Source organism: Cyprinodon tularosa, unplaced genomic scaffold, assembly GCF_016077235.1.
Source record: "Cyprinodon tularosa strain WSP-4 unplaced genomic scaffold, ASM1607723v1 ctg371, whole genome shotgun sequence".
Taxonomy (NCBI): domain Eukaryota; kingdom Metazoa; phylum Chordata; class Actinopteri; order Cyprinodontiformes; family Cyprinodontidae; genus Cyprinodon; species Cyprinodon tularosa.
The window spans coordinates 398,844-411,447 of NW_024039087.1; the positions used below are offsets into that span (position 1 = coordinate 398,844).

The following is a 12,604-nucleotide window of genomic DNA, read 5'->3' on the forward strand; positions in this document are numbered from 1 at the left end:
TAACTTCAAACCAGTGCATGAAATTAAGTTTGATGTTTTATATTGAGGTTATAAATATACCCGTGATGTTGCAACATTCCAAAACCTTTAAATTCAGATGTCCTGAAACATTGCTCAAACAATTTAGATCTATAAATAAATCCTCGGCTCCATGAACAACAGAAATTGCACACATTCCAGGACAGAGAACATACATTGAATGGCTTGACGTCTGCTTGTCCTTTCACCAATGCCTACCCCTATGTTGTACTTATACCTTGTTTTTTTGTTCCTTCATGCTTCAATTTCGTACCCATGTTATACAAAGTCCCCGCTCTGTATAAGGAAGAGAACAGAAGGTGTACCGCAAGACTTTATGCAGGCGGAACGAGTATTTAACATGTGAAGGTTTAGCATAGCCTAGCAGAAGTTACCTGAGCAAAGATGTAATAAATCATGAGCTGAGTACTTCTGGAACACAAACAGTGAAAAACTGACAGCCTTTGTCTTTGGTATAATACAACTCTTCTAGCTGAACTGTGACTATCATGGTTGCAGGGTGTGGCTGCATGGCCTTCAGGAGGGCAGGGGCGTGGAAAGTAAAGACAGCTGGTTCATAAGTTAAATGAGGAGGATATTGGTACATGCTGTCGGACTAATCGGAGAGGAGTCCTGCTCAAATAGTAAAAACGTCCTCTGGAGAGCTCATTGATATATTTTTCAATTTAAATGTAGTATAATATGAGACCTTTAACCATGTATAAATAATAGAACTGTTTCACATCTGACAGGTTAGCGTCCCAACTGCTGTTTGATTTATTAAAGATTAAAGATGCTGATATTAAAAAAATGTTAAAAGAAAAGATATACAGACATGAAGCTAAATTAGACAAGGCCCTCAGATTCTGAAATTCTTTTTTCAATAAAAAAACTAAAATTTTGTTTTCAACTCAAGTTTTGAAGCACTGTTAAGTACGGGTTGTCCTTGAATATAATTACATTTACCTAGTTAAATTAATAACTGAGAAAAAGTGAGATGGGGTCAGCTGCTTGCATTTATCAGACCCTTTCAAAGTTCCAATAATAGTTTGATTAGGATGTGTGAAGCACTTCTATGAAGTTTAACATTGTATACAAGAACAATATGAAAATGTAAAAGCTGATGTCAATAATAATTCCCAGGGTGTTGCATTAAGGACAAAGTCTGTCTTCTATGTGTACCCTTTTCATTCACTATTGACTATTGGTCTACACTAACTGTGATGTTCCTCTGGTTTCTGACTTCTTATTGCGAAGGTTTAACTTCAACTCTTCTCTTGTATCATGAAATGTTGAGTGTGTTTCATTGTGCAAGGTCCTTATGAGTGGTGTCAGAGCTGAGCAACATGACAATCAGATAAGAAGAGAGTGGATTTCAGAGTTTTTCCACACTATCTAAGTATGACTTCTATCAGATGGAAGGACTGTCATTTCCCTGACTACAAGAGTTGTTCTGGTAAAGTCACTAAGTATGGAGTAAAGCCCGACAAATTAATGGGCGGGCCGATTTATCTGGCTGATTCTAGCATGTCTTTAATCAACATTGGCCAAAATGTGGCTGCAGGCACTGATTATGCTCCTCTGCCCCTCCCTTCCTGAGCGCTGAGCTGCACGCCACCCTACCCCTCAGTGAGCTTTCTCTGCACCGCCACTTCCTGCAAACACACATACTCACAGCTGCTGCTAAGCATAAAGGTGGATGAAGGGGCAGAATGTATGCAGATTACTCCATGGTAAGCTGTGATTTTGTAAAACTATACTTTAGTGCCCCAAGACAACAAACGTCCTGATGGAAACATGCTGTAAGGGAGCTTTAAGGGGACCAGAAGAATTTTTTTATGCTCTAGTTTTGGCAAACTTATTAGCATTTAGCTCTGTGTAAGTTTTAGCTCTTTGTGAACTAAAAATAATTGTAGAGGGTAAATAAGATTATTATATTGTGTCCCACCACACTTCATACTGACATGCAGGCTCTACTGGGGCTCATAAATTCAGAAGCTCATGTTTTCATTAAACTCATTATTAAAAGGCTTGCTTTGCTACTTATATCTAGTTTTTTTTCCCTGTGTTCAGTGGAGAAGGGAACCTTTCAGTTACTTGTAAACATGAAAAATCTATATTTGTGAGGTGTTTTTGTGACTGAGTCAGATAAAAATTAATCAGATACAAAACACCTCCCATTAGTCTGTACATTATCATTTGAAACTGTATGCAGTCACCTTTTATTTTATTTTAAGTGCTAATATATATATATATATATATATATATATATATATATATATATATATATATATATATATATATATATATATATATATATATATATATATATATATATATATGTATTCATTTCACAGGAAGAGGGGGGCAGTGAGGTGTGTAGCCACTTCATGAAGGGTGTAAAATGTAAAGCATGTAAACAACAAAATAAAAACGAAACTGTATCTGTATACACTTTATATATCCCCATTCACCTTTTCTTCCTTTGGCACCTATTTCTTCTTTTTGACTATTCGAGCTGATATAATGAGTAAATTTCTCCACTGTGAGATCAATCAATCAATCAATCAATCAATCAATCAATCAATCAATCAATCAATCAATCAATCAATCAATCAATCAATCAATCAATAACAGTTGCTGGATGGCGGATCTGCAGTGTTAAAGATAGTAAGGGCTCCAGCACCAGTAAGCGCAATATATAAATGAGAACCACCAAAATTGGCTGTATTTATACTCTTGTGCCAATCCTGCACATATTAAAGTTGCTTATTTTAATACTATAGTTCTATTTTCTGTTTCTTTGTCTTCAATCATAATTTTTGGTTATTATCGGAATTTAAGCTGGAGTATAGTTGGACAGTGCAATCCCGTGTATGTCCATGTTCAGTTTTTTTTAATACACTGGCTGATATGTATCAGCCAGTGTATTAATCAGACAATATATCAGCTACTTTTTTTTAAGCCCCCAATATTGATATGGCACAATCTAGTATAGAAAGATCATAAACAAATAGCATAATTAAAATAGAAATTATATCTTAAAGGATAGACATCATTAGCAGCAAAAAGAAAACAGAAATAGGATGTGATCACAGCTGAAAAAAAGATTTCATGTTCAAATTTCTGAAAACTCTCATACCCATCAGTAGATCAAAGATTTTCTGTATTTGATTTGTGATGAAACAGAACGATATCAAATTTAGAGGGGAAGTAAAAAAAAAACAAAAAAACTCACTTTTGATGAGTAGGTGTGTCCATCAGAGCCACAAACAGGGGATGAATGGAATGCTGAGCAGAGTCTACATTTCCCATGAGGTCCAGGTTCAACCCTGTGCTTGTGGCCTATGCTGCCTTTCCTGGCCTTCACACTGTAGGAGAGAAAGGCAGAAAAAAAAAGTATTTTAGAAGTAACTTAGTTTGATAGTTTCTTTATAAAGGTTACCTGAATGTACCTGGAACTATAGAACAAGTATATTACAGGTTAAGAGGCCAGACACTTCAGAATAAATACATTAAGTATATACGTGTGTGTGTGTGTAAATAATTTTACAGGCATTGAAAGTATTCAAATAGAATCACATCTCTGCTGGGCAGAAAGTGTCTGTGGTTGTCAGGGTCAGAAAAAGCGGATCCTGATTGGTCCGATGAAGCTTCTTCAACAGCCACAATAATTATATGTGATTCAAAACTGTCGCAATTTTCTATCTAAGTGTTCCAGTTTATACCCTGGTTTCTGATTAATCAACCAGAGATGAAATTAGAGCCAAACATACTCTTACAGACAAATAAATGTGATAACAAAAAAATGTTGGATAGTGAACATTAAAAACTGCAGTTGGTGTTGATAGCTTAGTAAGAGTGCTAATGTTTTAAATTTGCTGCAAGCTGATAGAAAAAAAATCTCTGACAAGATCATGTTATGCAAATCTGAGAGGATATGTTAAAAAAGTGTCTGAGAGATGAATAATATACAGCGCCTTGCATAAGTATTTATAATCCTTAAACTTATTTGTATATTTTAGTCAAGAAACAATTTAAAACCATATTGGCTTTTATTGGGATTAAATGTGTACGATATACCAAAACAAAGTGGAATATAAATTTGAAGTGGAAGGAAGATAATGGATAGTTTAAATTTTTCCTTCATAGTACCATTTTTCCTATCAATTCTGACCATTTTCTCTCTCCTTTCTGAAAAAAAATCATTCCCACAGCTCAAGGTTTGTTGCATCGTCTTTTATACGGTGTGTGTAGCCAAGTATTTATTAACTTGTGAGGACAGTGTAAGGCCAATTTTAAAGGAATATGCTTCACTGTGGGGACTTACAGATACTTATGGGGGCAAGTCTGGTGGTTGGGGGTAAGTTTATGACTAACGTTTGAATTAAGAGTAGGTAATATTTAAGTTTAAGCATGTGTCAGTAATGGTCAGGGTCAATGGAAGAGTCTGGGTTAGGCCATAGAAATGAACGTGAAACGAGCAGGTCCTATGACTTCCATTCCATTGACTTCAATTAATTGGGAATTTTCATGTTGTCCCAATGTAGAGGGTGATGTTACTCCGCCTTCCACTATGGTGCAAGGTTGTGATTCTAGGTAGGCCAATAAGATTTTGGCGAATTTAGTGGAGCAAAAGTGCCACCATCTCAACAAAATAGGCAAAGCAAAATGTGCAAGATTTTCAAAATCAGAACTTTTGTTTATATTCCCATCATAAAACACATATGACTGTGACCTACAGTGAAGGAGTGCAGCAGAGACAAGCATTTTTTTCATAAAAATGGAAAATAGACAAAATTATGTTAACAGAGAATAAAGTATAGCAAGTTATTTAGAGGTTTGTAGGTGGCCTTAAAAAAATAGCTGTTTTAATTTAGCTCTTGAAGGACTGCTCATCATCCTCCTTTCCCTCCAGCACAGACACCGGCCAATATCCGCAACCTCTCCCCACTTCATTAAATTCTGCCTGGCTGGCTTCTCCAATCTACTGCTTTCCTCCAATCGAATGCTGTGATTTCATAGCTCATGAGGGTGTAATGTCCAGAAAATGTAAGACCCAGAATTCAACCAGATCAACAAGAGATGATAAAAGGTTTATTAGAATATGAAACTGCTGCAGGTTGGAAAGGATTCGCCACAGTCATCAACTTGAACTACTGGAAAGAGACAGTTGAGTGACCAGACAGAAACGGAGGGCAGAGTTTCCAATGACAAATTCTGGTTCAATTCCTGCATCCATACAGGTATGCTTGGAAGAATCCTTCTTTGACAGTTACAGTACTTGATAGTTCACAGGGATGCACAGGGTCAGATCCGGGAGAGCAGAGACAGGCAGAATGATTAGGGGACAAACCAGGGTACCGAATCTGAGAGCCGATCCAGAGTCAAAGCCAGGTGATCCGAGATCCAGACCCAATCCAGGGGAGAATTCCGAGAGTGAGGTCAGGGCACAGAAAACAGGTCAGAGATCCAAAGAACACACTAAGACAGGTCCGATAAGGTTTAGGCAGGCTCAGAGCTTCAGGAGGCACAACCATTTCAGAGTCAGGCAGGTAGACAGGTAGCAGGAGTCCTGGACTAAACTCACGATGTCTCATAATAATCTGGCATTACTTAACAGTCTGAGAGCTGGTTATATAGTCACGGGAGCAGGTTAATCTAATGGAGGCTGATTGGGAACAGGGTGGAGCTGACAGGTGTGTTTGGCGCTCTCTTGTTCTGATTTCCATGCTGCTCCTGTTTGAGCTCCCTGACCTTAAGCTCCAAAGGAAGAAGCCATGATCCAACCACACCTGGACTCCCTAAACTGAGAGTATCTCCGTAGGATCTGTTGGACTCAGGAAAGCCAGCGGCTTTACTTGGCTGTCCAAAGTAAATACAGTAACATGACATACTCCCTGTCTACTCCCTTTCATGTGCCATACAATCTTTCCTGTAGTGCAAATTACTTTCACTGGACAGAGACATTTCTGGTGAAATGTTGGGGAACAAATGCACATGAAACTGGCAGCTTTTTTGCAAGCTTTGTGTTTGATGTGAAAGTACCATTAGAAGGTTGGTTTAGAAATTAAGTCTGAATTAACTTTAGGTTATAAGGCCTGTACAGAACAACTGTTATAAGGTGACCAAGAAAGACTAGTGTCTTGAACATTTTTTATTAAGGGGTATCCGTTTATCTGGATAAATCATTTTGCAAGTTAATATTTCAGAATATTAAATTACATGAAAACAGGACTTGGTAATTGACAGAAGCACACCATTCTTGCAGTATCAGTTTTGTATTTATACTAAATATTGTAAACCATGCACAATTTGCATTTACTTTAAGTAGTGCACCTGAGAAGTAGTTGTAATGTGTCCCATTAGAGTTCAATCAGATAGGAAGTAGTTTTGATTTGTAACGCAGTAACATATGAAAATGTTGAAGCTATATGAAAATTTTTGCAAGGTCCTGTATATTTTTAAAACAGCAAGGTGTGCACTAATTTGAATCTTTCTTTCTGGTTCTTTAATTACCCCTCGCTACTAATGTAAATTGCCATCACATAAAATGGCATGTTCTACAGCTTTACCTTAGTGTTGATGACACCTCAGAAGAGATTACAATTAATCTGTGTATGGATTTTGGTAGAATAATTAAAGTAGGCAGGGTTTGTATGAATGCCTTCAAGCTGTGAAAAACATCCAAATAAACAGAACGTCAGCCACCAGCTGCAAACCTTCTGCATTCCACATGTTTGCAAACATTTGCAGAGAGACTTAGTTCAGATTTGTCTTCTGGGAAGACAATAAATATGTGTTATGCTAATTTCTACAACTAAATTAGCTCAAAGAAAAATAAATATTTATACATCAAGCTTCAGTGAATGATACTATTGGGAAAACACCAATTCCAAATGAATAATCTAATATATTAACCGTAAAATAGGACTTGTAATGGATGCAACAGAAAGAAAAGGATTAAAACTAAGGATCTTGAAAGCTAATGACTTGAGGAAATCAATTATATTACACACATAGAGAGAGAGGAAAAAGTAAACAAGAAAAATATTTTTGGTTAAAAGGCTTGTTGATCTAAAAAATTGAAAATCCTTTAAAATTAACAATGGTTGAAAAGACAAACAAATTGGGGGGTGATGGAGCAAACAGATAGTGTGATTAAAATTAATTGCCAAGAAGAATATGCATGCGTATATCTGTCAGCAAAATGCATGGGACTCTGATTGGATTCAATAAAAAGTTCTGTTATATTTCACACTTTTCTGAAAAGCCTTTTTCACCCAGATGGCATTTTGGATAATGAGTTTTTTTTTTTTTTTTTTGCGATAAGTGTGAGCATTTCTTTTTTACTCCAATTTCTAAGAATCAGAAAAAAACAAAACAAAAAAAACCATTTGAAGTCAATGTATTGTAGTTTACAGAAATCTTTGAATAATGTATGCCTGGTAAAGAAGGGTGGCCAAGATCATTGGTCTTTTTTAATAAATTTTCAATTTATTCTCAATAGTTGACACCGTCACTGAAGCAGATGTGATATTCAGGTACAGAAATATGAAGAGCCTATTCAAAATAAACAAATAACATGAAACAGTTTATTCAAAAAGCCCAATACATTTTGAAATCGAAGACGGTTGTAGAGAACAAAACACTTTTATATGTCACACCTCCTATTTTAGTTCTTAGTGAGAAAAAATGAAATTATATATAGAGAAAAAAATGACAAGAGTAAAAAAAATATTTCTTTACATTTTCTGTTTTAGCTCTAAGGTAATAAGGAGGTAGTTTGGAGCAAATATGGAAGGGTTATGGTGAATTGGTTTAATGTTTGTACATGTAAAATGTAACATTTGTTGTATATAGGTTTAGGAGCCTTAAACTTCTCTGTAGATGATGTAATGGCAATTGAGCAACTGCAAAATTCCTTTTACAGTGCAACGAGTACATCATACAAAACCCCCTCACTGACATCTCCAAACAACTTGACACATGATTTGACACCAACAGAGCTGATCATTTAGTTTGTGTTTTACTGCTTTCAACATATTCTGTGACTAACTCTGCAAAGCTAGCAGTGTTGATTCCGTGTCTTCTGTTTACAGTACTTGTTGCCTGTGGCTCATTAACAACCCCCTGATAAATCAGAACTCGAAATTGGAAAAATCTGTTTACGAGCTCATATTCAATTTTTCTCCATATTTAATTTAGTGGAGAAAATAGAAATAAAAAAAACAACTGCTCTTAATTTTTTTATATGTTATGAAACTAGTTTTTTTTTATAAAATATTTTCTAATTTCTAATTGCTTGTTTGAAAATAACTAAAACAAAACAATAAATTATACAGGTTATCCACCCTTCATTAAATTCATAATCTTAAAATTAGTAACATGAGTTTTCCTGTAAAATACTCAAGGATTGGACATGGAAGTGAAAAGGCTCAAGGTTTTTTATTACCTCTGCACACTGTAGTATTTCATTGATTTTAAGTCTGTTTTTGGTTCTTTAAGAGTGTGTTTCTCATTCACCTGTTTTAATACTTAGATAAAATGTGGACTGTATGTATGCCAAGGCTTTTGGTCTAGATCAATACATTGGCAGGAGACAATGTAACTTCAAACCTTTTTTTAAGGGAGAACACCTTTGTGATTTGCTCTAAAACATGTTCCTTTTGTTTTTGTATATAATGGGCTAGAGAAGATATAGTTACCGTAATGATGTTTTTGACCTTGACTCTTTCCTAGACAGAGCCACTAAAGGAGCTAATGATGTGACTATGTATGCTTACTCTCTGTTTATCATCCCATGGATCTGCTTACCCAGCCATTCGCTGTTAAACTATTTTTCTTTCCTAGACAGGTCCACTAATGGAGCTGCAGCCACCATAAACTCAGAATTTCTCTCTCACATAAAGGTGGCCATGGCAAAGTTGTTTTGTTTTTTGGTGCTTAGTTTCTGTCTGAGATAGGGGGGAAAAAAACTGGCTGCTCACACTGAGCCTGGTCCAGCAGAGTCAAGCTCACTCTGGTAAATAATCATTGTTATTTACACTCTCACTCCACATATTTGCTTATTATTATGGATTGCTGCAAAAAATCCCTAATAAAAATAGCCAGTGTAAGATTCTATTAATTTTGTCATAAGTGTCACTTAAACATATTGGTCTATTTAACTGGAATTGCATTAGTATAAATTTAGTTATGGTCTCATAATTATTGTGAACTTTTGCATAATTGCTGAAAATTTTTACCTGTAATAAAAAACATTTTTGTATAATTTTAGAGTCAATTAAGAGGACATTGGACTGTGAAATAAATTTTCAACTCCGATGACAATGGGGATCATTATCTGCTCTAAAAGAATTGTAAAAATTAGAACTGATTCATAATCTTGCCTGTGAGCTGAATTCTTGTGACATTTGGGAGGTCACAAGCACATAAGAATATATCTTGTACTGCTACAGCTGAAATCTTTTTAGTCTTACCCCAAAGGTATCATCCAATAACATTGCAGTATTATACCTTAAGGCGGGACATCTAGCTTTGAGGACAACTACAGCTGCCAAACCCATAGCCATACCAAAACGAACATGGCAGAGCCGGAGGTTATACGCATAGCTACTGATCTCACTTCTGTTTGGTCAGAATCCATGATTATATTTTGAAAGAGAAACAGCAAGAGCATAATAAGAATTGTGGTTTCTTATGGCATCTCCTACTATTTAATTTTTTTATTGTGACTGTGTAAAACCAAACTCTAGTAAATCGGCACCAGGTGTTACTTTGTCCAGTCAGCTCAAAAGGTTCTGCTGAATGGTCCTCCTCTCCACGAACAAGTTAGATCAGAGATAATCAATAAGGCATGCCAGGTTTATGGTTGTGCTTTAGTCTTTTGTACTGATATGCATTTCTGGACATAACATTAAGATCATTTTTATTCAGCTTCACGCAAAAAGAACCAACAAACAAATTTTTTGGACTTCACATTGTTGTGCTCAGTGACACCTTTTAATAAACCTTCAACCTTTCATGTAATAATTTGAGGTGTTGACTGTAAAACTTGTAGTTTCATTAAGAACATAAAAAATAAAACTAACATCTAGCAAATGTATATTTCTAAATTCTTTTCTCAAACATTTAACTGACAAATATTAGAAAAAATTAAATTTCAAATGTACAGATCATCCAATAATTATTGAAGCAGCCTATGTCCAATGTTTACACACAAAATAATGTTTAAAACATTACAGCTCAAATATATTTTTCTGTAATGACTGTTTTTGTTTGCACACAAGGAGTGGGCCTACTGGCTCTTACCTGTGTGAAGGTTGCTTGTGATTGGTGCAGATGGCCGTCTGGAAGTCATGGCTGATGCACACCTTGTGAGGAGGACAGCGAACTCTCAGACACGGGTCCTTGGTGGCATCAGGGCCTGATAAGAAACAGCAGGGAAACAGTAAATCTCTTGGCTGCAAAAGTAAGTTGGCAGAGAAATGCCATGCAGGAGAATGAGCACACTGTAATGCCAGAGTTAAAAGTTGATGCAGCGAAACATCAAGCTGTTCTGCTGCTTTTACAGCTTGCAGACTCTAACCTTCGACTAACTGAAGCAGGCAGAAAAATAATGAGTTGGAGGGATGAACAGAGAAGAAGAATAGTGAAAGGTATGAAATAAATGCCTTGCTTTCAGTGTTGTGAGCTGCTTAATGAGGACTATTTTCTCAGAGTGTTAATCTCATCCTGCAAATCAATCTCTAGTGTGAGATGAAAGCCATAGCAGGCGGGAACAACTAGCTGGCATTCTGAATGACAAAAGATTAAAACTGCTCTCCTTCTCTGAAAGTTGGGCTAAACAGCAAAACACCTGCTTTCATTTGACTGAAAATAGATTATGTAAGATACATGAAGTGAACAAGGGAGCCAAGATAAAAAGGAAACAAAAGATAGTTCTCCAACACTGGATGGTGAGAGGTACAATACTAGTCAGTGATTTGATCGGATAAATAATGCATGAAGGAAATACTGTTAAAAATAGATAAAGAAGATAGTGTGTTTTAAACCCTGTCCAGATACCAAAAGCTGACTGGGCAAAAAGATTTCAAACGAACGTTAAAATGAGACTGAGTGCAGAGATTAAAGATCAAAGACCTGTGTTATACGAGTCATTACCATCTGGCTCATAACATCAGAAAATGAGACCTGCCTTGACTTCATTAGGGACCTAATGGCTTGTGTTTGAGCTGCCCCTGGTGTCAGATGTGAACATCACCTGGTTTTAAACCTGATCACACAACCTGCTTATGTTTAGATAGTACAGCATGAGAGTCAAATTGGCTTAAATCTTGCCTGGGATTTGTTCCTATGTTAGGTGCCATAGCTCAATATCATCTTTCATCTTAGATGTGACGCATAAGGTGTTGATACCCTGCATCTGAAGGAGCTTTTTGCAACTGAGATGAAAAGGAAGCATCCATACTGTGAAAATGGGGAGATATAGTTGTTTACATTTATCATAACAGAGCAAAACATTTTCTCTGTGCAGTCGGCACAAACATGTAAAAGCGCATCTGCAAGGCTTTTTGCTCCGTCATATTCCCTTAAAGCATAGAGAAGATAAGTCTGTGGTGCAGTGTGCCTCAATTGCCTGCTGATTTGGACCTGTCCTCACCTCAATCTGTCTAGCACTAGAGGAAGCCCATCTCATTTCACTTAGCTGAAAAATGGCATTACTGCTGGGAGGAAATGAGAGCTGAAGACAACTAGGAGCCAATGTGAGAGAGAAAGACTGAGAAAAAAGAGGGGGATTGAATCTGGTTAAAGGGGGATTGGAGGACAAGTAAGGATTACTGCAGAGTTCCAATCTCTTACAAACTCCAAATAAGACATGCAATGGTGCAGGCAGTCAAAGATTTAGAGGTCTTGAGTAAAGCTGTCGAGTTTTAGAGAAATCCTAAAGATGAGTATCTTACTTTTAATTTAATCAAGTCTTATTATTAGAGAGCCTTCTCAGCCTTTACCATTACTTTATTAACCCCTTAAATATATAGAAATTACCTAAACCTAATGTGTCCACAGATCAGCAAACAATCTATTATATTTTCTGGATCTTTATCATCTTTCCTAACAGAAACATGCTTTAAATGTTGGTCTTTTCTCCTCATGTTTAATGGATTATAAGATTGTTGCAATATGTTAACTTCAAAGAAAAATCTGACACTTTAATAGTGTGCAAAACTAAACCATTAAGGGACTGATCTTGTTCCAAATTAACATAAGACAATTTAAAAAGAAATATAATAGCTGTGCTTCCATTAAACTGAAATTCATTTTTTAAACAAACTTTTAAAAGTTCGAAAAATCCATCCATCCATCCACCCACCCATCAGGGTGCAGGCGGGTTGCAGAGACATAGAATCATGTACACATACTTTAAGTCATCAGTAGACTTAAAGGTCATTAGTTAGTTAAAGCACCTGGAAGGAAACCAAGGATACCAAATGAGAACATGCTAACTCTAAGCCGGAAGATCCTAAGCCATAGGATGCTGCAAGGATACAGTGCCATAAGCCATTACATTTATTAATTGTAT

The 12,604-nt window shown here is 36.3% G+C and overlaps 1 protein-coding gene across 4 annotated transcripts in view; it reads right to left on the reverse strand.

Annotated features, from left to right (window-relative positions):
• The window catches only part of spock1 (SPARC (osteonectin), cwcv and kazal like domains proteoglycan 1), a 197,459-nt gene that overhangs the window by 33,790 nt on the left and 151,065 nt on the right, over positions 1-12,604 (reverse strand). For all 4 annotated transcript variants that reach the window (XM_038296537.1, XM_038296535.1, XM_038296536.1 and 1 more), the window contains 2 exons: positions 10,333-10,447; positions 3,257-3,389 (listed from right to left, as the gene is read on the reverse strand). In XM_038296537.1, the coding sequence (XP_038152465.1) occupies positions 3,257-3,389; positions 10,333-10,447 (248 nt within the window). The remainder of the gene's footprint in view (positions 1-3,256; positions 3,390-10,332; positions 10,448-12,604) is intronic.